The sequence below is a fragment of the Lutzomyia longipalpis genome, chromosome 1 (genome assembly GCF_024334085.1).
Source record: "Lutzomyia longipalpis isolate SR_M1_2022 chromosome 1, ASM2433408v1".
Taxonomy (NCBI): Eukaryota; Metazoa; Arthropoda; class Insecta; order Diptera; family Psychodidae; genus Lutzomyia; species Lutzomyia longipalpis.
In genome coordinates this window covers 17,883,468-17,909,493 of record NC_074707.1, presented here as the reverse complement: position 1 = coordinate 17,909,493, position 26,026 = coordinate 17,883,468, and the positions used below count along the sequence as shown (strand labels likewise).

At 35.8% G+C, this 26,026-nt stretch overlaps 5 protein-coding genes across 7 annotated transcripts in view; 3 read left to right on the top strand and 2 right to left on the bottom strand.

Moving 5' to 3' along the window:
- The window catches only part of LOC129794831 (arrestin homolog), a 34,562-nt gene extending 17,123 nt beyond the window's left edge, over window positions 1-17,439 (top strand). For both annotated transcript variants that reach the window (XM_055835729.1, XM_055835718.1), the window contains 4 exons: window positions 45-336; window positions 7,628-8,017; window positions 15,862-16,017; window positions 16,740-17,439. In XM_055835729.1, coding sequence (XP_055691704.1) covers window positions 45-336; window positions 7,628-8,017; window positions 15,862-16,017; window positions 16,740-17,396 — 1,495 coding nt within the window. In that variant the 3' untranslated portion in view covers window positions 17,397-17,439. The remainder of the gene's footprint in view (window positions 1-44; window positions 337-7,627; window positions 8,018-15,861; window positions 16,018-16,739) is intronic.
- The window catches only part of LOC129794882 (sex-regulated protein janus-A-like), a 37,614-nt gene extending 18,802 nt beyond the window's left edge, over window positions 1-18,812 (bottom strand). Inside the window, exons 1-2 of the mRNA XM_055835798.1 lie at window positions 18,739-18,812; window positions 18,321-18,494 (exon numbers count right to left, since the gene is read on the bottom strand). Of these exons, the coding sequence (XP_055691773.1) occupies window positions 18,321-18,494; window positions 18,739-18,802 (238 nt within the window). The 5' untranslated portion in view covers window positions 18,803-18,812. The remainder of the gene's footprint in view (window positions 1-18,320; window positions 18,495-18,738) is intronic.
- Window positions 18,813-19,041: 229 nt separating this feature from the next.
- LOC129794851 (geranylgeranyl transferase type-2 subunit beta) lies at window positions 19,042-20,306 on the top strand. The gene is made up of 3 exons (XM_055835753.1): window positions 19,042-19,104; window positions 19,162-19,626; window positions 19,691-20,306. Exons 1-3 carry the CDS (start codon window positions 19,102-19,104, stop codon window positions 20,216-20,218), a joined length of 996 nt encoding a protein of 331 aa, XP_055691728.1. The 5' UTR covers window positions 19,042-19,101; the 3' UTR covers window positions 20,219-20,306.
- Window positions 20,307-20,413: 107 nt separating this feature from the next.
- On the top strand, window positions 20,414-22,661 carry LOC129794877 (transmembrane protein 256-like). Its single transcript, XM_055835785.1, has 3 exons — window positions 20,414-20,636; window positions 20,713-21,000; window positions 22,308-22,661. Exons 1-3 carry the CDS (start codon window positions 20,553-20,555, stop codon window positions 22,449-22,451), a joined length of 516 nt encoding a protein of 171 aa, XP_055691760.1. The 5' UTR covers window positions 20,414-20,552; the 3' UTR covers window positions 22,452-22,661.
- Window positions 22,487-26,026, bottom strand: part of LOC129794793 (E3 ubiquitin-protein ligase TRIP12) — a 31,023-nt gene continuing 27,483 nt past the window's right edge. For both annotated transcript variants that reach the window (XM_055835654.1, XM_055835664.1), the window contains exons 9-10: window positions 24,382-24,583; window positions 22,487-24,306 (exon numbers count right to left, since the gene is read on the bottom strand). In XM_055835654.1, the coding sequence (XP_055691629.1) occupies window positions 23,846-24,306; window positions 24,382-24,583 (663 nt within the window). In that variant the 3' untranslated portion in view covers window positions 22,487-23,845. The remainder of the gene's footprint in view (window positions 24,307-24,381; window positions 24,584-26,026) is intronic.

The following is a 26,026-nucleotide window of genomic DNA, read 5'->3' as shown; positions in this document are numbered from 1 at the left end:
TAACATTCCCTTATATCCATTCTTGTGGCGCATCTCTTTCGCAGAGTCTACAAGAAAACATCATCTAATGCCATGATAACCCTCTACTTGGCTAGCCGGGAAATGGTACACCGAATGGGGAGTGTCGAACCACTCCGTGGTGTACTCTATGCTGATCCCAAATTTGCCGTTGGCTTTAGAATATTCGGCCAATTGACACTCACCTTTCGATATGGGCGAGATGATGAAGAAGTTATGGGTTTGCGTTTTTGCAATGAAGCCATCATTGCCCTAAAGCAAATTTGTCCGAAAGTTGAGACTGATGGTGACCAAAAGGAGGATTTATCGCCTCTACAGGTAAATGAGATAAATATTCATTTTTTTGCTTTCCCATATCCCTTTATCTTTAGGCAAAAACATCATGTTGTATGACACCAAGAAATCCCTCTAAATCCTTCATTCTGTTTACACACAAGCATTATCCTTCATCATCCTTTTGTTTCCTTTTCGCCCAACATATAAAGCATTCATCTCTCCCCCTCCGCCCATCCACATAAAACTCTCTAACTCCCGAAATATCATAACGTCTAGGAGAAAAATGTGTTTGGAATTATTCAAGGGGTTGTCATAGGATAAAATATATGGACAGGCATTTGTTACAATTCAAAGATTGATTTTTTATTTTTGGTATTGTTTTTTTCCTTACATATCGGAAAATACATTTCCAAGGATTAATTTAAATGAATGAAAAAATATCATTTGAAGTGAGAAAGAAAATGTTACAGAATTTATAAAAAAAAAAATTCAAAATTTTACACAAATGGAATGAAAAGTTGGAAAATGATTTTATGAAAATTGCTAACAGAGCTAGAGATTCTAATACATTTTTTTGTATTCAAAACGTCGCTGGAAAGACTTCTATACTCATAAACTTTAGAATAATAAATGGAAATAAAACCGTTTTTAAAATGTTTTATTTTTTATTATTATAAAAAAAAAAGATATTTGATATCAAATTTATAGAAATCAATACATATTGAAAATTGTGACTTCTAGAGCGTTATAAAACGTGGATGAGAAATCAACCAGGTGACATTTAAAAAATCCCTGAAAGCTTCCATCAGGATTTAATATTATTCGAACGTTTAAATTGTTCAAGGATTTCAATGAAAACATACCTATTTAATGTATTATGTATTAAAAAATACACATATGTGTATAAATCGCGCTTTCATAAAAATTTTTATTAGAACACCCCCTGGAGAGCAATATGATACGAATAACGCAGGCATGACTGATGGAGAGACACGTTCTCTAATGACACAAAATGCGGCACGCACGAAAAGGGATTTCAATGTTATTGAACTCTTTTTTTCCCGCCTTTATCTGTACTTTTTTCGCGCAGTCTTACAATCCCTTTTACGGATCTTTTAGCACTGGAGGCCAGTTCCGGAAAATGAGTAAAAACGCGTGATAATGTCGATTTAATAGACGTGATAAAATGTGTGTTTTTTATGTTGAAAGAATACAAAAAAAAAAGAATGAAAAAAAAGAAGCTGATTCTTGCTCGTGGCGTCTGAGATTTCCCCAGAAACTCATCCTTTCTACTTCGCCACGCTGAAGAAGAAAGATGAGTCAAATGGGATTAAAGTGAAGTGGAGATTCAGTTAGTTACATACATGCTATACATATGTATATAGTGTAGGATATGGGATATATATAAAAAAGTGTGTCAGTAAAACATCTCCCCTCACCCCTTGACTTCCCTTTGGCCCACACACCTCATCCTCTTGTCTTTATCCTTGGCATCATCATCCATCTATATCGCTCAACTATCTCGAAAGTGGGATGGAATGTAAAAGAAAGTGAAACATTGCGCGTGTAAAGAGAATGACAAAGAATTTCCCTTGTCGCGTATATTTTCTTGTATATAGCAGAAAATAAACGCTGACGCCCATTACAAGTCGCAGACGTAACATAAAATATGATAGGATAAACAAGGAAATTTCACGCAGCAGGACAGAAATGAAAATCTAGTGTAGTTTTCATGGGGTTTTGCGGGTGTAAATTCCAACAAAACCCCCTCGCATTCCCCCTGAGAGGGATGGTGTGTTTTTCCATCATGTTCCAGTGGAAATAAAGTAGGATTTTCAGAATATAAATGCCTGAAAAACAAGAGACACTGAAGTCGTGCTGATATATTTGATAGAATTTAGAAAAAAATAAGAAAAATGTCTTTTCAACTCTCTCTTCTTCATATTTTATAACCCATAATATATGCTCACTTATCACCACCCAAGAAAAGTTTCAGAAAAGTCACGTTGTGATTTCTTTGGGATGTTTGAAGAGTTCTTTTTTTAGGTTTAAAATTGCGCATGAAGAAAAAACATTTTTATGTACATAATGTACGTCAAATTTATGTTTTAATCCATGAAAAATAATAAAAAATAATTTGAGTGTGATATAATGAAATAAAAAGATTATTTATGTGTATGACAATTGTGATAAATCTCGTAATGAATAATTCTAAATAATGTTGTTTTTTAAACAACGAGAAATGATTCTCATTCTCATAAAGCTTTCATCAGTCATGCTTCTTTAACTTTAACTTTTTCCATCCCATCTTACACTCAGGGAAAATGTACTATATCTTGCAAAATACGAGCTTTGGTGGTGCAATGGTTAAACTCACAGTCATTCGTGCGTCAGTTTTGTGGGTTCAAATCTCGTTTGTGATCAGCAACATTTAATTTTTTTCATCAACATTGAATAAAGCACATTTTCAATCTATAACAATTTAAACTATGTTCTTCTTCTTCTTCTGCACTTTAAATTTGTACGGCTGTTGGATTTCTTTAAACTATGTTGCAATTATTTAATAAAAATCCTTTTAGTGTAATAAAAAATGCAGAAATGAAAAAGCATATAATTTAGGAAGTTATTCACAAACTTGTATGGAAAAGTACCTTCATTGTATGGGCAGCAACAATGGCAGCCGTTGAACACAGAGAATTTACATAGAAGTATAAATTCTAAAATTGAGCAGTCAAAACATTGTCTCTGTGAAGAGTTTCATGAATGAATATGAAAAACTTTTCTCTTTATCAACACACAATTTCCCCATCCGGAAACATCATATTCATCCACACGCTATTTCAACCCAAGTTCTGGGTCAGGATGTGGGAAATTATATCTAACAAAGAGACTCGGAAAATCTTAGAGCAAGACTACACAACATTCTAGGGTATGTGTACGTATACTTTTCCGTTTTACGCTTCTACCTTTTTTCCCCAACCGTATAGAAAGGCTTTGCTTAAAGCTATACCAACCACTTGACACGAGTCCCTCATGCCATAGCCCTTGACTCATGAATCCACCCATTCGGGTATAAGCTTTCATATATAGCAAAACCACCCTAGCATATCTTTTCCAGCCCCATTTTGGTACATCTTACAGCATCCGCATTAAACATACACAGAACATGGGTAAATGAGTGCGAATGCCACTGTATAGCAGAATTATTGTTACATGGAGGTAGTGGGAGAACGGGAAGAGAGAGAAGAGGTATAACCATAATGTGGAAATGCGTGATGTTTAACACTTCTTGTATACAATTCTCATTCAAAATGTATACGGAACATACTCTCAAAAGCCAATTGATGGGGATTTGCCATGGAGAGCACCCGCAATTTTCTCTTAAGCACCTCAAGAGTCACAATCACTTTTCAGCGTGTACCAAGAGAATCAATTAGTGTAATTAATATTGGAGTGAAATGGTGAGGCTCTTCTTTACGCACAACTCATACAGAAAACTCCTATAGAACCCTCTTATTGGTGCACATTTTCGTTTATCTTCTTTCTGCTTTTTTTTCGCTAGGCAAAATATTCAATTTTTGTTGACCCAATTCATGGCTATTTACTAATTTTTCCTCCCCATATTCTCATGATTATATTTGAAGGAAAATATCGTTTTAGTACACACACAATTTGCAGTTGATCTCTTCTACTTCTTTTCTCCATTCTCCTTCCCAAAAAATTCGCCCTATTCTTTTGTTATATATTAAAGCACACACAACTTGTATTATATACAATGTAAAGTGAAAGTATTTTCCCCCAGAGGCTAGAAAAAAAAGCTCTCCAAGGATATTCTCAGTTTAGACAAGAAAAGCAATGAAGATAGAGAAAGATTAAGATGAAAAAATGAGCATTTTCAATTATTTCATGAAAGGTCCTTTTTGGATCAAACATTAAAGAAGAATAACAAGTTGGGAAGTGAATACAAAATTAAACGTGAAAGAGAATTTTTCTTCCACAAAATTTACCCCTGACTAACAATGCCAGAAACGCAAAAGACTCATTAACAATTAAAATTCTGCCCACCTTCTTAAAATGTTTCCTTCCCCTTCCCCCAGCGGTAGTCATGGATCTCAATTAAATAAGAGCAGTATAAATAAATTCACGACGAAATTCATTACCTATTTATTAAATTTAAGGGTCTGCTATGATGGGGATATTGAAAGCATGTTTCGTACAAACATAAATAATTTGGTGGATGATGATTATTAAATTTGCATGATGAAAATGACTATTTGAGGCATTTAATTAAACCTCGATGTATATTGCAAATTAATTACGACGCTTATTCATACATTTTGATGCCATTTATTCATCCCCACCCCATACAATGTGCCACATTCACAACGCAACCAATTAATTAATTAATCAATAAATTAAGATGGAAAAATCTTTAAAGTCTATTAAAAGTCTCGAGTTTGATTTTTTCTTTAAAAGAATTTTAGCAGAATTATTAAAGTTTAATCTCAAAACATTAAAAAGAAATTGAAAAGAAAATTTCCGTTTATCGCTTCATGAATGAAACATACTTTATATACCCACTTAATGTAACCACATAATTTATCGAGATTCTTCCTTTCATCAATTCCTTAATACAATAGGTACATCATAATTTATTCCGGAATTGCTTATTTTTCCGGGATCGTCTTTGCTTATTCTTCTCATTTTGTTCTTGTTAAATTCAATAAACCGTCCTTAAGTCAATAATTTGCCATGAATAATTGCAAATAAATCCCTTTTATAAAACGTAATACACGAAGAGGCGCACATAAAGTGAGAAATCAGTACTAATGTTGTAAATACTTCAGGGGGATTTTCCCAGCTTTGCAAGATTTTTCCCCCAGCTGAGAAAACCAATCCAATATTCTCTCACTTTCCCACACACAAAGCCAGCATATATAGTAAGGAAATATGCAATGAATTTTTCCCCACGATAAAATTTCATGAAACTCATGCTGAGGATCTTTAGTCTGGGCGTGTAGTATGGTGGGTACGCTGCTGTAGATGTAGATTAATTCCATTACGAATATATCGTACTTCTTTATTCTCTTCGTCGCATGTGAAGAAAAAAAATATTTTTATGATGTTGACGGGGAGGCTGAGCCAACAGAAAATGTCTTATTTTCGCCCAAAAGATGGAAGAAAGAACCATTCTTTTAGGCTTTTGTCACCACCCACCCACCTAAGTGTTGAGTAAATTGAGAGAATATTCTTGTCCAATTTCCATTTTCGTTATGTACTGAATATTCTTGCAATACTTTTTACATTCATTCCATGTGGCACACTGGAATGCCATTTAAACCTGCAAGTATTAAGAATTCATGTGCTACGAAGGATTATTATGTATACTACAGACTACCAGAGAAAAAAATGTACTGGTAAGCTGACCAAGCTTACGAGAGCTGTGTTTCTTTCAGTGTACCAATTTTGTGAGAGCAAACTAGAACGAAAATTAATTTAAATACGCGCAAAGTCGGGAAAAGTTGAAAATTCATACCCTAAGAAATCTTTAAAACGCCATATCTCGGGAACGGCTCCATAGATTTTCGATTTTGAGCTATCGTTGGAAAGGTCTTAACCTCAGCTATAACATATTAAAATACGAAGTAAATCGATAATAGCATTTTCGAAATATTCGAGTTCGAAATTTTCGAAAATTTTGATTTTGACTTTAGCGCCTCTCGTGGTCATTTCTCGAAGTTGCAATGTTCTAGACATTTGTAGGGTTTCGCGAAACCTTTCATTTGCGCTTGAGTTGATCAAGATCGGACTTGTAGAACCCGAGATATGACATGCCAACTTTGGAAGGCTATATCTCGAGAACGGCGACATAGATTTTCTTCATTTTTGGCATGGAGCTAGATAATATAGTCAGCTATAACATATCAAAAAATGAAGCAAATCGATAATGGCGTTTTCGAGATATTCATCGAAAACTCATCGAAAATTTTGTTTTTGATTTTTGGCCCCCTAGCGGTCACTTTTGAAACTTCGGATGTTCTAGAGAGTTGTAGGGTTTGTTGAGAGCTTTCATTTGAGTCCGGGTTGATCAAAATCGGTCAAGCCGTTTTCGAGTTATGGCCGATTTTCGATGAAAAATTGTGGCGGCCATATTGGCTAAACGGCTTGGCCGATTTTCGAAAATGAGGTATCGTTGGAAAGGTCTTGATGGCGCCTACAACATATAAAAATTTCAGATTTTTAGCTATTACAGGGGCTGAGATATAGCGAAAACAAAATTTTGAGGTTATTCAAAATGGCGGACGCGGGGGTGGGGGGTAAAATTTGACGTCATAATCGGATGTCTTCCAGTCGATATTTGAACTTTGCCGTTTACCGCAAGTCTCTATCTATTACCGTTCTCTTGCAATTTATGGTTGAACCACGGCGGACGGCCGGACGGACGGCCGGAAAAAAATTTTTTTGGCGCATACGTTTTTTGGAATGTGGGGACCCTAATTCGTGCTCATCCCAAGTTTGAGCCCGATCTGACGACTTTCGATTTTGCTCGGTACACAAAAGCTGTGTCTGAAAGAAACACAGCTAAAAAGAAGAAGACATCGTGGTGTGAATGGGAAAGTAAAAGCTCTCCAGTATGGTGAAAATACCATAAAATATTTACGAGAAATCTGTAAATCGAAATTTATTTGCAAATGGATTTTCCTTTTTCTCTCTAGCCCATCAAGTTATGTTCCCACTTGTCTCGTCACATCTTCATTCATTACTCAATGGCTGTTGCGCGAGTCCGTAAAAGAAAATATACGGACCAATTAAAGAAAAGCTAATTTTGTAATAAGAATTTTTATAGAGAGGAGAATTATGAGAATAATTATTATTATTGAGCTTATTGTGAGATGAATTGTGTAAGAAGAGGTCAGACAAATCCTCTCAAGTCAGTACGTCTCATCTATTTAATAGGTCTCTAATAAAACAAATGGAATAAATCAATTGACAAACAATACGATTGATTGAAGAGCTTAAAATCCCTGTTTAGATTCCACTTGGACATTTTTTTTCCCAGAGTCAGACTAATAGAGCACTTCCAGTCCCCAAAAACCAACCATCCTAGAGCCATCACCCCTAAAATAACTGATGAAATCCATAAATAATTTTATGTTTTATAGGAAAATAAATCATTTCTCACATCCCCCAAAATTTTATACCATCGCGCATGTACTTCAATGTCTTTTTGGCAATCACATTTGAGATTTTTCTCCATTAATTTTACTTCTATTTTCATTCCATTTCCTCAACGCTGCGGGATAAATGGTACAAAAAAAATATCTGTATATAGGAAGCACTTGTGGAACGCCTCGGAGCTGGCGCCCATCCTTTTACATTGGAGGTGGGAATTGCTCCACCCAGTGTTCAATTAATTCCGGCCAAAAGGTACACAGGAGCACCAATTGGCACCCATTACGATGTTCGTGTCTTCATCGCGGATCCCCATGTGGATGAGAGTGTCAAGAGACGCTCAGCAGTACGAATGGGTGTGAGACTAATACATCGTGTTTCGGAAGATACAAAGTGCTACCATCAGCCACCATCGGTGTGTACAACCCCCTCCAAAGCATCCCTGCCACGCTGCCTCCGACTCCGACTCAGCCAGAAAGCATTCAAATCACGTCAGGACTCCACAGACACCGGAGAAACCTGTACCGGGGATCAATGGACGGGTATTGAGGTAAGATTTTAAATTCGAAAATCCCACCTTTAGGTTTTATATACATACATATATTAGGTATATAATAATGCCTTAAACACCTACAGGGGTCACCTTTTCCACCGTGCACGATGCTACCAATTATAAATCCCCCTTGTAATCCATTAAACAAAACTTTCTCCTGTACATTCGCACAGTGACAAACACCCATCGTCTTGAAAACTTTTCGCCATTCCACCATTCATTCCCCTTGGCTCCCTTTGTTATTGCGCGCGGTAAAATATAAATAAAACTGCTTCTTATACGAAGGAGAAAATTGAGAAGAATTTTCCACAAATGGACTAGATTTGATTGACGGTTTCGGTTGGTTTCATACTCCTCACTTTGCGCGTCTTACATCATTCTTTTAGCATTGGCACCGCCACCCCTCACCCCATGTTAGAAATATCTCACCCACACTTTTAGCAGAAAAATCTCCACCCAAAAATCCTCGTACACTGATAAATGCACCGAGATACCGCCCAAAAAAAGCACACAGGGTGCTTCAGAGTTCTATAACAAAAGTTTCAAGATGATCTTGAGATAAAGATAAATAAGAAAGTCAATCATAACGCGTCCAGTTATAAGAGTTGGTGTCCCACAACGTGTAGAAGTTTGTTTATGCGTTGTAATACTATTTGTGAACAATATTAGTAGGCAAAGTTGATTTTTTAGTGAAATTCAGCAATTTGATGCATAAAAATTGTCATATCTCTTGTTCTATAACACCTACAGAAATTTCATGACTAGTTTTGGAAAGGTCTTGAAATAAGCTATAATTTGACATATATCTCAATAATTTTCAAGGTCACCTCCAGAACACAAAATGGCGGATTTTTGTTTCACCAAAACAGTTTTTCGCATTTTTCGTCCTGAAGGAATGGTTCTAGAGGTTTCTGATGTTCTAGAAAGTTGTAGATAATTGCAAAACCTTTAATTTGATACAAAGTTGAGTCAAATCGGACAAGCGGTTCAAGAGATATGGTTCTTAGAACTTTTCAAATGCAAGAATTATTCAAATGGCCATATCTTCTAAACGGCGACATAGATTTTCTTCATTTTCGGACTGGTGACAGATATTGAGTCAGGCTACAACATATCAAAATTTAAAGGAAATCTATAACAGATGTTGGGAGATATTGCCTCTTAAAGTTAGGCAATTTTTGTTTTTGATTTTAGCGCCTCTTGCGGATGTTTTTGGAACTTGGAATGTTCTATACAGTTGTAGGGCTTCTTGAAACCTTTCATTTGATACCAAGATGATCAAAATCGGTCAAGCCGTTCTCGAGTTGTATCGAAAAAACACTTTTTGCTTAAGGCCGCCATATTTGCTAAACCGCTTGACCGATTGTCAAGTATGAATTGTTGATGAAAACGTCTCTCTGAGCTCTACAACATACTAAAATTTCAGACCTCTAGCTATAAGGGAAGTGATTGATAGTATTTCAAAATGGCGGACGGCGGCCATCTTGGATTTTGAAAATGCGAAAAAATGAAATTTTACACCCATATTTCTATAGAAAACTTCAAACCGGAAGTCTCTATCTCTTACCGTTCGAAAGTTATAAGGCAAAGTTTAGGCGACCGGCCGGCAGGCCGGCAGGCCGGCCGGCAGGCCGGCCGGATCAAAAATTTTCCACCACCATTTTCGTAATGTGGGATGTCTAAAACGTGCTCATACCAAGTTTGAACCCGATCTGAGGTGGCCGGTTTTTCCGACGATTACAATACTTGGTGTTGGCCACGAAGTGGAACACCAACTAATAAATTCTGATGAATAAAACTGTTTTTGCTCCGAGGGAAAATTAATTCTCTATTTGGAGGGAAAGTTAATTTGGGGTAACCTTCAAAGAACATATAAATAGATTTTGTGTTTATTAATTGATAAAGTTTATTGAAGAAACTTCAAAATTTACAAACAAATCAATCTTCCCGCAGCTTTTATCAAAACTAATCCAATCTTCCCTTAATTCAATTGAATCACCTGCTAAATTATTTTATATAGAATAGAATAAATCAAATCAATTGGAAGGTAAATTTGCTTTCCAATGAAATTTCAAATTTATTGGTAAATTGAATTGATTTATATAAATGGAGAAGTCCAGTCACTGCTGGGTAATACCCTTAAAATTTTGATATATACGAAAAATATCCCCATTGAAACATTTTGAAAAAATATTCATGAAAATGTTCATAATTTATAATTTCATTATATCGTAAGTAATTCCCCGTAAAACTTGTACAAATCCCCATCTAAATACGTTGGGTGTAAGAGAATAAACAATCCCTATTAGAGATTCTTTGAAATCCCCATGCGTATTCACCTTTTGACCCTTTTTCGTGTGTTCTGGGGTTTCTCATCAAAAGAATCCCCCAACAAAATTGGATATGTGCTAAAAGATAAATCTTTACCAATAGTGGAATCATCCTGTTGAAAATGAAAGGGGTTTTCCTTGGGAGTTAGTCAGTTGAATCAGTCATGTGGTGCTTCATGCCATGGGGAGTTAATTGAGACAAATAGCCTAGCCATTATGAGTCTATTCACTATCTATAAATTATTTCACACCCACAAGATGAGCAATAACAATCCCACCCAAGAGGCACTAGAGCAACCAAAACCACCCACCAACATCTCCTTTAATAAACCCCTTTGGAGAAAATGATACAACACAGAGAAAATTAGACAAGGAGTTAGAGATTGGAATTCAACCCCATAGTAGAGAAAATTTGCACATTTGAGAAATCTGACGCAGAGAGAATCCAATTGACTCTCATTTGCACCCTTATCTTATGCTTTTAGTATTGAAAGTAAAGTGAAATTCATATCGTGTTTCATTGAAACAAAGATACGAGGAAGACTGTTTCTAAGGCAAAGAGCTACATTGAATAGGTTTTCCGAAATTAAATTCTCAAGCAGAGCTAGAAATGCAAGGCAGACATTTTGCATAGAATTCTCAAGAAAACTTATTAAATATTACCTTTTAGTCAAGAGAACTAGAAAAGCCTTTTCTGTGTTGTTAGAGTTTAGAATTGACTTTTTGAAGTAGGTAAATATCTTTTATAATTTATTACATAAAACAATAGAAAGCTCACATTCTGGTCTGAATTTAAGCCAATCTTGCACCAAAGCTCTTCCTTTGACTTATATATATTATTTAAAAATAAATTAAATTAAAAAACGAATAAGAAGAATCTAATGTACATGATAAACTCGAAAAAATAAAATTAATTTGTTTTATTTTTGAGTTAATTTAATTTACGAATAAGGATGAAGAATTATTAAAAACAGGAACTTCCTCACTGGGTCAAAAATTTAACCATAATTAAGTAAATAAAGATTTATGATTTAGCCTTGTTCTAAATATAAGACTTTCTCTTACATGACACCCCGATTTGACTAACGATGTAGAAGTATACAAGTCATGACGTTAAATTACGTTTTCACAAACCAGAAGGAATTTCAAGAACAATGGACAGAGAAAAAGCTCCAACATTGTAAATGGGGTGGGAGTGCATACTTTTCCAACCCTTCCAAGTTATCTTTTCTTCCTTGCATACCCTTAGAAGGGCTTTTTTGTTTTATTTTTATAATAAATTCACGAATGCAGTTCCTTGCAGGATTCACCGAGGAAATTCCAAAAGGAAGCGAGATTTATTTTTATCTTGCTTACTTCAGGATAAATCACAACAATCAAGATTTTCTCCTCATACAAAGCAGAGAAAAGAGCCCTTAGAGTCAACAAGACAAGTGTTATGCGACACCCCAAAAGTGTATTACAGATTTAAGGGTTAGAAGCTTTACACGGGAAGGGTTCTTAAAACATGATCTCATCCCCCTCACCAAGCTGATGTAAGAAAGAAGCTTACACAGCTCCTGGGCTAAAGGAACAAACACCAACCACCCCTTTCTCACACCACCACCCACCAGGGAGTGTGGAACTTTTTAATCCATTCATCTTCTGTTTTCCCAAGAATTTTCCACCACTGCCTGTTCGCAATTTTATACCTTTCACGGAAGAGAGAAGCTCCCCCGTCCCACACACCATCAGTTTTCTTATAAATTTCTTCCTCATCGCACCCACATAGCTAAATGATTAGTGGGAAGTTAACAATGGAGCATATTTAGCAGAAAGTCAACGAATAGCACATCGCACACAAATTCCCCAAAGGAAGAATTTTCTCATTTACCCGAAAAAATTCTCCCCTTTCCACACGCGGGAGAAATTTATCCTCAATTTGAAAAAAAAAAACATCCTCAATGTCACATCCATCGTGCGCAACAAATCATTATGTATACTAACATTCGTTAATGTAGAGAAAACATAAAATTTATATTGAGGGGGTGGGGAAAGCAATGGTTAAATTTCAAATTAAAAAGTTAAATTAGAGGACGGAGCAGCCAGTGCTTAATTAAATCTCAAAATTCATACCAAAATTAAGAGATTTACTCCTCACACCATTTGCAAAATGCTAAAATATACACAACACTGTATTTTCACAAAATATTTTCATTTTATGGTCATTTAGTATGTTTGTGGGCTCCATTTTGTACGCACAGTGTTTGTTTGTTAAATTTTATTTGAGAAAATGTTTTTGAGCACCTGATGAAGGCACGCTTGGTATCGATTTTTTAAAAGTTTTAAAGTTTGAAAAGTTTCAAAGTTTTCAGCTGTTGCATTCAAATTATCAGCTTTTGACAATTTGTACAAATCTAACGTTTGACGTTCTTTTTCTAACATTTTTCATTTCAATTCTATAATCCCAAAAAGAGCTTTATCTAAAAATTAAAAATCAAATGAAGAAAAGGGGAACAAACCAACAGAGTAACTCCTATTAATGAATACACACAATCTCATGAAAATTTTCTCATGATAATGCCACCAACGTCTTTTGCTCATTGAATTTCTCTGCCCGTGGAACATCTATTTTTGGAAGGACACGATGTGATTTTGTATTATTTTGCCAGGGGGGATTTGAAGAGAAGGGAAATATGTAAGAGAGCAAAGAAAAAGGGCAGAATGGGGAGATTTAACTTTTCTTTTCCAGGAGAGAAGGGGTGAATTGAAAAAGATATAGAGGACACTGTGCTGCCGAAGAAGAGACCTTACAAAACAACACTCAACTTTTCGTTCTCATCTAAATATGACTTTCCTCATAAACCATCTATGTAAGAAAGCTATAAGCTTGTAGAAATAGATATGACACGGGGAGATGATTTTCGTGTGATTCTTCTTCTTGTGGAGCATAGAAGAAGAAGAAGAAGGAGAAAAAAGAATGTTGAATGTCTCTTTGGTATTCTGCTCCATTTCTCAGGGTCAATGATTGCCACTTTGTGTATACATAAATGTCATATTGGGTTGAGGGAAGAGAGGATATATGATGGAAAAGAAAATCTGTGTGTAAGAGATTTTTCTTCTATGCACACATTCCATCCTTCCTCTTGCTTTGCCCCCCTAACCATCGCATATTTTCCAACCCTCCGCCTCCACACAAATCTCACTGAGACTTTATATCATTTGATTTTCCTTTTCACGGCGACCTTCAAATTGCAAAAAGTCGATGAGTTCAATTGTGACTTCCTCAACATCCATTCATGTGAAGGAAAATGGATGAAGGAAAAAAAAGTCCCAAGAGAGGGTGAAATTATAATTTGCTTTCAAAGTTCAAAGAGGGGCCCTTCTTCCATTGATGAGAACCATCCTATACTTAACAAACAACCCCAAGTGGGATATCCTTGAAAAATTCCACTACAAAGGCACTCTTGAGGAACTTTTTTTTCTTGCTCCTCTCTGGAATCAGTGCAAAAAGAAAATCTGCTTGTTCCCTTAAAACCTCTCATATAGCATCTAACATTTTTCATTTTCTCTTCAACTAAACAAGTTCTAAAAATATTTCATAAATACGAAAGAGTTTTCTTCGCATTCATTTCTTTTAATTTACATAAATCATTTTGAATTTAAGTTTTTAGAAAAGTTTTTCTTTTAAAAGAGGAAAAAAAAATTCATTTCGGCGTAGACATTGAGGCAATGAAGTAAGGTTTTGCATTTTCCGGAAGGAAATTCAACGAAAATAGTAAAACTTCAAAAGAAAATATGAAAAAAGTATTTCTATAAAGTTACACAGAATAGAATTTTAATAAGAAGTTCTCTTTAAATTAATTTTATTCGTCAATTTTTTTTCTCAGAACGTTCATAGAAAATCCATGAATGAAATAAAATAATGGGGGTGATTTGAGATTTCGTATTTAAACGTATTTCCCTCAAACGTTTGATCTTGTATATAAAATACGAAATATATAATACAATTGCGGAAACACAGAGAGAAAAAAAGGAATCAGCAGGATACCATTTTATGGTTAAAAGAATTTTTGTGGATTTTTCATCCTAAATTTATTCGTTTTCTTTACACATTTTCCTATATACAATAAACCAAAAACCACGCACACACAGCCCTTAAACCTACCACCCTCACCACCCTAAAAATAACGTACCCCTACAATGTTATGAATGTACAGTCTTTATAGAAAGCAAAAAGAGAAGTATTATAAAGTAATCAGAAAATCCAATGGATTAAGCTTATACCGCATTGGATCAATTTTAAATAAATCAGCATCTCTTTCATTTTCTTGAGAAAGATTTCTTTGCCATTTCCCGAAGCATTTGTGTGGTGGGGTAAGGAAAAGACGACTAATCACACCCTCGTGTGGCTACTAAAAATATTTTTTTTGCACAATTTTATTGTCCGTAAAAATCTGCACAATATTTCCCCATAAAATATGAAAGAGAAGACCCCTTATACCTTGAAAAATTTATTATGAGAAACCATCCGCAATAATCCATCAGTGTTTTCATAATAAACATTTCGCGCACACACAAAAAAAATCAATTTAGACTTAAATCTTATCCCCGTCGTGGAAAGTATTAAAACTGGGAACTTGTGCACCTTTACACGGTGAAAAAAGAATCACCTTCATCCACCCACCTTTTGACCCCTTTAATATTGCTTCACGTGGAAATGATGGAGAAAATTACCAAACAAATTTTCCATTTAGCACTGCAAAACCCCATTTAGTGTGGGGGTGAGCGATTATACAGGGGGAGGTGATGAAAAAGGGGGTACATCGTGACGAAGAAGAAATAATAGAGGAGAAAAAAATGTTTTTCATTCCAACACACACACACACAGATCTAGATGGAAAGAAATTGGGCGACGATGAACAAATTTACTTCAATGAATAAATTTCCTTGTGCTTTTGCCACCTATCCACCCCTCTAAAAACAAACACCTTTCGCGTCGTCTATACACAACTACGGGGTCAATCATTTCCATAATACAAATTCCCATGAGGTGAGTATTTTCCTGTGTAAATGGTGTTATTGTTGCATTCTCCATCCATGAGCTTATAAACCACCCTTCACAGTGTACCACCCACCCACCCCCCTCATATCAACAGCATTGTGTCTCACGGGGTTGTGGGAAGTGTAAGACATTCATGTGTTTACGCGGATGGTTTGAATGAATACATTATTCATTTTAATTAAAACTTCACAGCATAGCAGAAAAGTGAGACGCGCGGTAAACTGGGAGTGGTTCAATGGATTTAAAATTATATCCGATGTGCTAAGTTGGATTTACATGTCTCACATTGAATCTACATAAAGTCGTCTTATCCTGCCCGCAAGAGACAGAACAGATATATTCCCTTGTTGCGAATTTTCTCAAATATCAATTTCCAAAGTGGCCCCTCTTTCTTTCTTACCAAACTTTCCACCTCATTTCTAATACATATCATCCTTTTGCTTTTCCTCCTTTCTTCTATCTTTCAGGGGCCTCATGGTGCAGTTGACAAACCATTTTTATGGGCAGAAGGACGTGTGAGTCTCAAGGCGGCACTCAATAAATCTGTCTACCGGCATGGTGAACAAGTTTCAGCCACGGTAGATGTTCACAATGAAAGTCGCAAGATTGTCCGCAAGATTCGGGTAAATTGAATTCAACAAAACCACTTTATCTGTAAAGAGGAAAAGTGTGACGTGTTACGAGGAAATGGGTATGAGGTGTTTGGAAAATTCACTTTAAATTCCAAGACGTCCAAGACGAAGAAACTTTGTTACATTTACTAGCTTATAGAGTGTTGGTTGAAGGACTCCAAGACACCTGCTTTTTGCAAGTTATATATAGCAAAAACTACGTGGAAAAATTGAGGGGAAAGAGGTAGAAAGTGTGGCAATTATTATTGGAAAATTTGCGATCAAAGTTCCGTCTTCAGCTTAATTGATTTTGATAAATTGATTGAAGATTTTTCTTTGCACAAAAAAACCTTTTAACAGTTTTCCACGTCAAGAGACTTTTTATAAAAATTCTTCAACTTCTTTCAAGTTTATTTTTTCATTGAAAAATAAACTGCAAAGAATTTTAAAGCAGAAGAGAAAATCAAATATAATTAGTTAAATTAAAAGCTTGAATGAATTTTTAAATAAAAATTAGTTGGGAATGTTTGCAATAAAATTCACGTTAAACATGAGTAAATATCATAAATAAATTTAACATCATTCACCGAGAGAATATGATAAATTTTCCACACCTTGTTAGTATTAAATTTCCTCGGTGCGCCAATAACTGAGGGTATATTATATACAATACAACATTACTTTAATATCTCACACCCAACCAACCCCCCACCAACCCCTCTCTGTTTCCGCAGGTCTTTGTGGTGCAGCATGTGGACGTTTGTATGTTCAGCAATGGAAAATTCAAGAATGTTGTGGCAGATTGTAGCATATCGGATCAAATTGCACCAGGTGAAACGTACCACAAAACCTTCCACCTCATCCCAATGCGTGGACCAACAAAAAATTGGCTCGCCGTTGAGAGTTCACTGCAGGCTGGCAGCTCCAGCGGTATGGGGTCAAATCGCAATGGGCAGTACACTGTAATCCCAGCTGCGGGTGAGAGTGGTATCTACCAGGAGATTGCATCAAGTGCCCCCCGGGCTCAGCATCAGACACCCGAAGAGCGCAACGTCTTTGCCATCTATGTGTCTTACTATGTGAAAGTGAAGCTGACACTGAGCGGAATGGGTGGGGAATTGTCTCTCAAGCTCCCCTTCACCCTCGGCTATGCCGATAGTGAGCTAAGCGATGAGAAGACAACAAAGAAACACTACTCAAGCATAATGGAAGAGGAGTTTGAGCACATTTCTGATGCTGGTCACCAGAGGAGGAACTCAGCGAGTGCCATTCCAGGCTGCAGCAGCAAAAAGACATCCGAATCGGAGGATATTGGTGCTGTTGTTAGTGTTACTGAAGCCCAAGTGCATCAATCGAGCAGTATAGAGACTAATAAGAACCCTATTGTATAGACTTGACGTTCATAAAGGCATTTTAAACGGTACCAAAGACAAAGCTCCAAATGTGTTTTAATGCTACTCCACCCCTCCTGACCCAAGATTTCCATTAAGTTCTTCATAATACCCTCAATGAATAGTCACCACACAACTGATGACCATTGATTGCAGAGCTCTCATCTTCCTCATTGCATACAGAGAGAGGTCTTCAAAAGGGAATTATCAGACTCTTAGTCACTATATCTATGGCATTTAATCTCCTTGAATGCCACATGAATCCAATTTAGTAAGTGAAATTTCAATAAATTAACAGAAAAGGGAATCTCCCTGATGTCGATATCGTGTAAATTGGTGCAAATACTCTCTTGCAATCCTCCTTTAATCTCCCTTAATTTATAGATAAACGCTATGATATTTAATTAATTGTAAATTGTGGAAAATCTGGGAATTTACAGAAGGGACAATTGGCTAAGAATTTTCTTAATTCATTGATGAAACATGAGCAAGAATATTTCAATTTATCAAAAGATTAAGAAAACGCAATTGTGACGTCAATATTCGCATTTTTGGGATAATTTTTAGCTAAGTTTTCATAGTTAATCTTAGTGGAAAATGTTAATCTGTTTGATAATTTAAGATTTAAGATTTGAATATTTTATTTAATTAATCTTCGAGAAAATAGCCCACAATCTCTATTATAAAGAAGAGACCTACTTCTTCCTTAAATTCAACGAAAAGTTCTTTTTAATCAATTCGAAACTTTTCAGTCTCTAAAATATTCAGTCTGATTGTGGACTATCTTTCATTATTAGTTTCCTTACTTCTGAAAGCCACTTGTGCCCCTTTTTGTAATAAAGAATTCAAATTCATCTAAACTTCCTCTCATCCGGGAAGATTAAATTAATCAGGAAATTAAAAGAATTTTAAAATAGTACTCACAGTGGTAGCCACACCTCCCAAATCCTCTGACGATTAGCTTATTAGGCTCAGATCCATCTGCTAGCTGCTTTCCGTACACCTTAATGAGGATGTACTTGAATCTGCCCTCGTCGATCTGAACAGCCTCCACTGCTTCTAGTCTTGGATCACCCATCCTCGAGAATTGTCGAATTGCTGGTGAGGAGAAAAATAAAACTTGATGAGAAGAAGTTGCAGGTTATATCAAGGAAGCTTAATAACTACTGGGAGAATGAGATCTGTCCAGGAAATGCAGGAAATTAGGATGATAATCAGAAATATTTCAAGTCTGTGAGAAAATGGATTATTTGAGAAGAATTTATGATGATATCTTAGCCAGTGATTAGTTGAAATGTTCAGGAGAGAGAATTACTGGAGAAATCTCTAAATCAACACTTACTTCCTGGATAATTTCTGGATAAATGGAGTATGTTCCGCTGACAAGACCGGAAAAATATTGCCATCCAAGGGGTGTTTCACGGAAGCCTTAACCAACATGAAAATTTTACAAAAATGTTTTCTTTTTGTCAATTTTATTGAAAATAAAAAAATAGAACATGATATAATAAAAAAAATCATTTAAAGGATATTTTTAGGGCTATCTTTAAGATTAAATAAGAAAGATTTATAGAATAGAGTTATTAGAATATTTCGATTACTTCGTTCAAACGGTCAATTCAAATTTTCTAAAGCTGTCACGTACAAACTTCCAGTTAGTTTGACAAAATTAGCAAAACAACACGAAAGAAAGAATTTCATAAAAATGGTAAAAAATTGCGATTTTGTGTAAAGAAAATGCAATAAAATCCTTTTTCAATCACAGACGTTTGTCATGAACGACGTGAAGATCTCCCCGGACACGAAGGACTTGCTGTTTGATAAGCATGTTGAGTACATTTCCAACTACGGGAAGGATAAGAATGAATACGAATACCATATGACGGAATTCCTGAGGATGTCAGGGATTTACTGGGGTGTCACAGCATTGGATCTCATGGGAGAGCTTGATAAGATTGACCGGGATACGGTGGTGGAGTTTGTGAAGAAATGTCAGTGTCCTATTTCCGGAGGTATTGCTGCATGCGATGGGCACGATCCCCACATCCTTTACACCCTCAGTGCTGTTCAGATCCTCTGTATATACGACTGCCTTCATGAGATTGACACGGAGGCTGTGGTGAGGTACGTTGTCAGTCTCCAGCAACCAGATGGGAGTTTTTTCGGTGATAAATGGGGAGAAGTTGACACGAGATTCTCCTTCTGTGCCGTGGCAACCCTTGCGCTCCTGGTAAGTAATAAATCCATCTTCTGATGGAAGGATTCTCATTGATGCCCTTTTGGTATTCTTTCAGAACAAACTGGACACCATAGATCTCCCAAAGGCCGTGGACTTTGTCATGTCCTGCTGCAATCCCGACGGAGGTTTCGGTTCCAAACCCAATGCAGAGAGTCATGCTGGATTGGTGTACTGCTGCGTGGGCTTCCTCTCCATCACCAATCAACTGCACAGGCTGGAGTGTGATAAACTCGCGTGGTGGCTCTGCGAACGGCAACTCCCGAGTGGTGGCCTCAATGGTCGTCCGGAGAAGTTGCCCGATGTCTGCTACTCGTGGTGGGTACTCTCATCCCTCTCCATCATGGGTCGCCTGCACTGGATTAGTGCTGAAAAGCTCCAGCAGTTCATTCTGTCGTGTCAGGACAACGAAACAGGCGGTTTCAGCGATCGAACTGGCAATCTTCCGGACATCTTTCACACACTCTTCGGTTTGGGTGCTCTATCGCTCCTTGGCAGTGATCAGCTGAAGAAAGTTAATCCCACTTTCTGCATGCCCGAATACGTGTTGCAGAAATTCAATCTAAAGCCCCAAATCCTCGTCTAACGTTGCAGAAAATTCGCACATTCCGATAAATTGCAGGATTTCAGTGTTTTAATTTTAATTTATCAAATAAATTGCAAATGGCTTTAAATTGTGTATTTTTGCGATTTTTGCTGCATTAAAAATTAAAATTATTTTCAATAATTTTCAACATTTCATGGAAAAAAGAAAGAATTCCAAGGAAATCTCCATGGAAATGATCGTTTTGTCGACAATTTTCTTGTTTCGGTGACTCGGTTGGTTACTTACAAATTTTCCTGACCAGAATCGCATCTTGCCTCAGAAGAAATCCTCGCACAAACCCACCTAAGCGGAAGAGTTCTGGACTTTACCTTCAATGGACGCTCTCAATTATATTTTTGTAACAAATCCTTTGAGTAAAGGTGTGTGGTCAGGTTTGGATTCCGTGGTTAAAAGTGTGGTTAGTAAACATCCCGTTTGTTGACCTTGATGCCCCTTCCGGCTACTCAATGAATCTTATTAATTTCCGCGCACAGGGTCTGAAGCCGAAGGTAACTCAGGTGAAAACAATGGCAACGCAGATGTCCTCCGTCAGCCCACTGTGGAAGCTCGCCGGGAAGAATCTCTACATCATCCGACTGGCAGGACTCAGTGGGGCTACGGCTATCATGTTGGGCGCCTACGGAGCTCACAGGAATTGGGATGAGTACGATGATCCAAAGGAAGCCGATCAGGCGAAGAAAACATTCGAGACGGCCAATCGCTACCATCAGATCCACACTCTTGCCCTCGTTGCCATTCCTCTTGTCCGCCGTCCAGTTCTGGTGAGTTTTCTCTCCTTTGAATCCCAGATTATTCTTCCTTCAACCATAAATTATTTGTTGTGACCTCTTCATTCTAAAGATTCTCAGAATAATCAATCTCATAAGTCTGTGCCGGAAGTGCCAAAAAAATCTATTTTAATCAAAAGCTGATGCTAATCAGGGCTGATATCTCAATTGTCGCAATTATCTAACCAAAAGCAAACTTTATCTCAACATGAAAATTTGCAAACTAAGCAGAATCAGCACGTATAAAATTTTCTAAATTAGTGTAAAGTGGGGCAATTTTGAACCTGTTGCATTTTATATCCGAAATCAAAGGAAGCAGTCAGATTGGGCTCAAACTTGATGTATGCGTTTTGCAGAAGCGAGATTTCTTCCCAAAAACTCAATATCAGCCGGAATTTTCTAAAAAACAATTTATCAAACATTATTCGAAAACGGCTGGTCCGATTTAGATAAAATCGGACTCAAATTGAAACTCAGAAGGCCCAAAAAAGACAAGATTAATTTTAGTGCATGATAACTTCGTAAAACCACCAGAAACTTAGCTAATGTCGACATTGTGTAGATTATAAATCTCATAAATTGTTATCACTTTATCTCCGATTCTGCTTGACCGATTCCTATTAAAAAAAAAAATGAATAAAATCGGACTCAGAGTATAGGTATTGATCATTACTGCAATTGACCAGTTCGAATATCATTTTTAGAGCTTTGCCTGAGATTTAGACAATTTAGGAATTGTATGAAATAAAAAAATCGATACAACGATTTGGGTGCTCCTTGCGGTCATTTTTAGAAACTGTAATGTTCTAAGCAATTAAGACTTTTTTGATAGCTTTGATTTCAACAAAATCTGGCATATAGAACCCATAGAAACGGAGTTAAAACCTATTTTTGATGAAATATTCAGATGGCTAATTTATCAAAATCAGTAAAGGTAATTAAGGTCCTTCAGGAACATTTTTTGGGTATCCCTAAAAATATTTTTATAATAAAAGACTTTTTTTAATAGATTTGAATTTGATCCAATAACGTTATTAAAGAAAATAAAAATTGATATTTTCTTTATAAAAAAAGAACCAAATAGTAACAAATTGACCCCTACTTACGGTAATCCCATATTAGCATTAATTTGTCCAAAATTCGCACTTATTTCTGCTGATTCATGCACTTTTACACTTTTTCTCTTCGTCCTGCTTCTGATAGCTCAATTCTGCTTCCTTGAAAAAAGAATTAAAACAACTTCCAACCAATTTTTTCGAGTTTTTCAGTATTTTCTCAAAAATTTCTCATTTCTTTCACAGAGCGCCTGCCTCTTCATGGTCGGGATGGGCTTCTTCTGCGGCACTCTCTACTACCGCTCTCTCACTGGCAGTAAGAACTTCAAGCATGTCGCCCCCGTTGGTGGATGCTGCTTAATCCTCGGCTGGCTCTCAATGATGTTTTAATTAGAGCAAAAAGAAAAAAAAACTTTCCACACACATTTTGATTGAACAAAAAAGTTTATTCATGAAATAATGTTGCAAATAGTTGGGATTTTTTGGGATACTGAAATTTTGATATATCCTTCATGAATCTTTGAGTTCTTTTTCTTTTTTAATTAATGTGTAATTAATTAATTACGTAGATTTAGTAAATAAACGAGATCAAAGCTCGAATTTATCTTCTTTCCTTGAGAAAATTCCTCTTCTTCTTTTGGGGGGAAAATTTCTCTCTCTGCTTTCTCTCAAAAATTATTCTTATTTTTTGTTTGTTATTTTTTTTTTCACATTAAAAACTACATTTTGGGACACAGAAATTCACGATTTTTTCATGTTCTTTTTTTAAAGAGTTGTTTATCTATATGCCTTTGTACAATGGGGGAAATAGGGGACAAGTGGGGAGGAAGGAGGAAGGCGGGAAATTTCAATTTTTATCATCAAATAAAATTATTAGATATTAATTTGCATGAAATAGGATTGGGAGGAGAAATAATAATAAAATTTTATCCAGAATAAAACCAGACAAATGGGCAACAAAATCTATTTTCTCAATCCTATGGTTATCATTTTTTTTCTTTCTTATTATCCTTACTAAATTACTTCAAATTATTTATTTATTTTAATTATATTCTTTATATAAAATCACAAATTCATTCTCTCTCTCGAATTGTTTTCTATTTAGTTTTTTTTTTACTCAAATGTCTAAATTGGATCTCATTTTCGTCAATTTCACTTCTTCTTCTATCTCTCTTACTCTATACGATATATTGTATTTTGGCTCTTTATCCTTGATTTCCTTTTTACATTTTTCTTATTATTTGTTTGTCTTTTCTCTCTGTTTTGTTTTCTTCTATATTCTCCACATAAAAACTCCTCTTACTGTGCGAGGGAAGGGAAAATTTCAATTTATTATTTTTTCATTTTTGTTGATTTTAAAACTTTTCTTTATGAAAAACTTTGAAAAAATTGCACATTAAAACTTTGCAGAAAAGCGTGGGGGAAGGTGAGAAATCTCCAATTTTATTTATTTTCTTTGTAAAAAGTTCTTTTTTTTTGTGAATATAAATTGTGCTCAATAATCAAAAAAAGGCAAAGAAATACAATAATTTATTTTGTTTAAATCTTTTCTTCCATCCATAAAATGTTCCAAATTGTGGTGGGAGGGATCAGAGAAAAAGAATTATTATAAGTAGAGGGATTTCTTCCATCATCTTCATCATCATCATATTAATCATTATTAAACCACAAATGAGAATTGTTGGACTAGAATATTTTTCTTCTTCCACATCTCCTCATTCCTCTCTCTCTCTCTTTCTCTCAATTCTTACTGCAAATTTTGCTCTTCTTCTGCTGCATTTTCTTTAGGACAAATGGAACGACATACTCCCCTCACAGGCAGCCGTACGCAATTTATTCCTCATCACTTCGCGACTACTGTAGTCGGGCAATTTGAGGTAGTTGACACACGTCATAACCGATGGCAAATACTCATCCGGATTCTGATTGCTATCCAATGTCTTTCGGACAATTGTGAGTGCCGGCGTGAGGGCTTTGAAGCCACCTGTTGGCAGGCGCGGACTCCCCGTGACAAATTGTAAGAATAGCCGCTGCTCCTCACGCCCATACGAGCTGAGAATGTCATAAAAGTACTGAATTGCCTTTGAGTCTTGCGTAAAGCCATGATCAGTTCGACAGCTCTCCTGGAGCATACGAACATCCCATTTGTGGACACCCTGAGCCGCACCCGAGCCACAGAAGACATTCTCCAATTCCTCCGGATAGAACATCCTGAGACGATGTGATGGGAAAACGCTGTCGAATCCTTTAAAAAAAAAGACAAATTAAATTCAATTAAAAATAAACTTCAAAAAGAAATAATTTTGTGTGTCAAACTCACCTTCACGAAGTGCCTCAAATTGCCTTTGAACACCCTCAACTTGGAACCAAAAGGACACAAGTGTGATGTATTGGTGGAGATTGTGAATTGTTACGGGGATATCCCGACCACCACGACGAAGCTCAATATTTGCATAGCCCGGCAAAACAAAGTCCAATCCCAGGTCAGCAATGGGACAACCATCGAGGTCCAAGCTTTCAATCTGTGTGATAAAAGAATGTGAAAAGGAGAATTCATATTTTTGAAGAAAAGTTAAAAAAAATCTCACAAAAGAATTTTTTGTGATTCTACAGAGAAGTTTTAAGGATTAATAAAAACAAAACTTTTAAAGACACTTTCCAAGAAAGATAAAGAAAAAGAATTGAAAGGAATAATTTTCCTTTATCACATTGGCTTTAAAGAAAATATTTTTGCAAGGGGTGCTTATCTGAATAAAAAATATGAGTATATTCGTAATTTCTAATAAATATTCGGAATATTTAGGATTATCAACATTTTCTCTTTCTAATAAAATATTCATTTAAAGATAGACAGAAAAGAAAATCAACAAAAACTACACAAATGTGAAGATTCTAGCGTTTGAGGTTTTACAGGCCGTGTACGCGACTCAATTTTTGTATGGAATTCTTTGGAAAAAAATGAAGTTGGACTGCGCTTTTTTACTGACAGCATCAATCTCAAATCCGTTTGTACCATTAACACACTGACGACGGGTAAAATACTTCCCAAAGGTTTTTTACACGACATGTAACAATTAGTCACTGGCGTCCAGAAATGTTACCCGGTGGGACCATGGTGTTCTTATGTTCTTCGCACGTTATCAGAAAATATTTATTTGACACAATATTCAGTTATGTGTAACACAAATTTTTTTTAATATAAAATTATCGCAAAGAAAACACAATTTAGTTTTCAAAAATCTTTGGACATATTTGGCATTTTTTCTCATGCCAACATAACCGCACTTTTATATTCATGTGGAAAAAAGTCAGATTTATGGGATAATTTCAGTGAAAATCTCTCAGACGAGTTTCCTTTTTGCTATTAAACATTATGAAGCATTTTTTTTATCACAAAAATTAAATTGAGGTTATGTAAGAGGAAAATTTTCTTTTCGTAAAATATATAACCTAAATCACCTGATGATAACGTCAACAAGCAGGTTGACTTTTTTATTCTAAAAATTCTGAAAACTTCATAATACATGTATTTAGCACATTTATACATGTATTTGTGACAGTGTGATTTAAAAAAATCTAGAATATTCTAAATTCTTAGTCTGTTATTTCTATTTCCTTCATAGGATAATAATATCCAGAATTATCATTATCTAGAATAATCTAGATAATTCCTTTTTCTTGTCACAACTAATTTGAAATCTTTTAAATGCTGATTTCAAATCATTTCATAAATTTAATAAATAATAGATTTATTAATCATATATGAACACCTTACGAGTCAGCAATCAAAATTGGCTGAAAAAATGTTGGAGAAGTTTTCCTACCGGGTAAATGTCAAACGCAAAAAGAGTGGCAAATTGTTACAGCGTACAGAATTGAGAACTGTCAGTGGACGCCGATGTGCGTCAAGCCGTCCAGGATGTGTTAAATTCTACAACTAATAACCTACAAAATGACAGATTCTC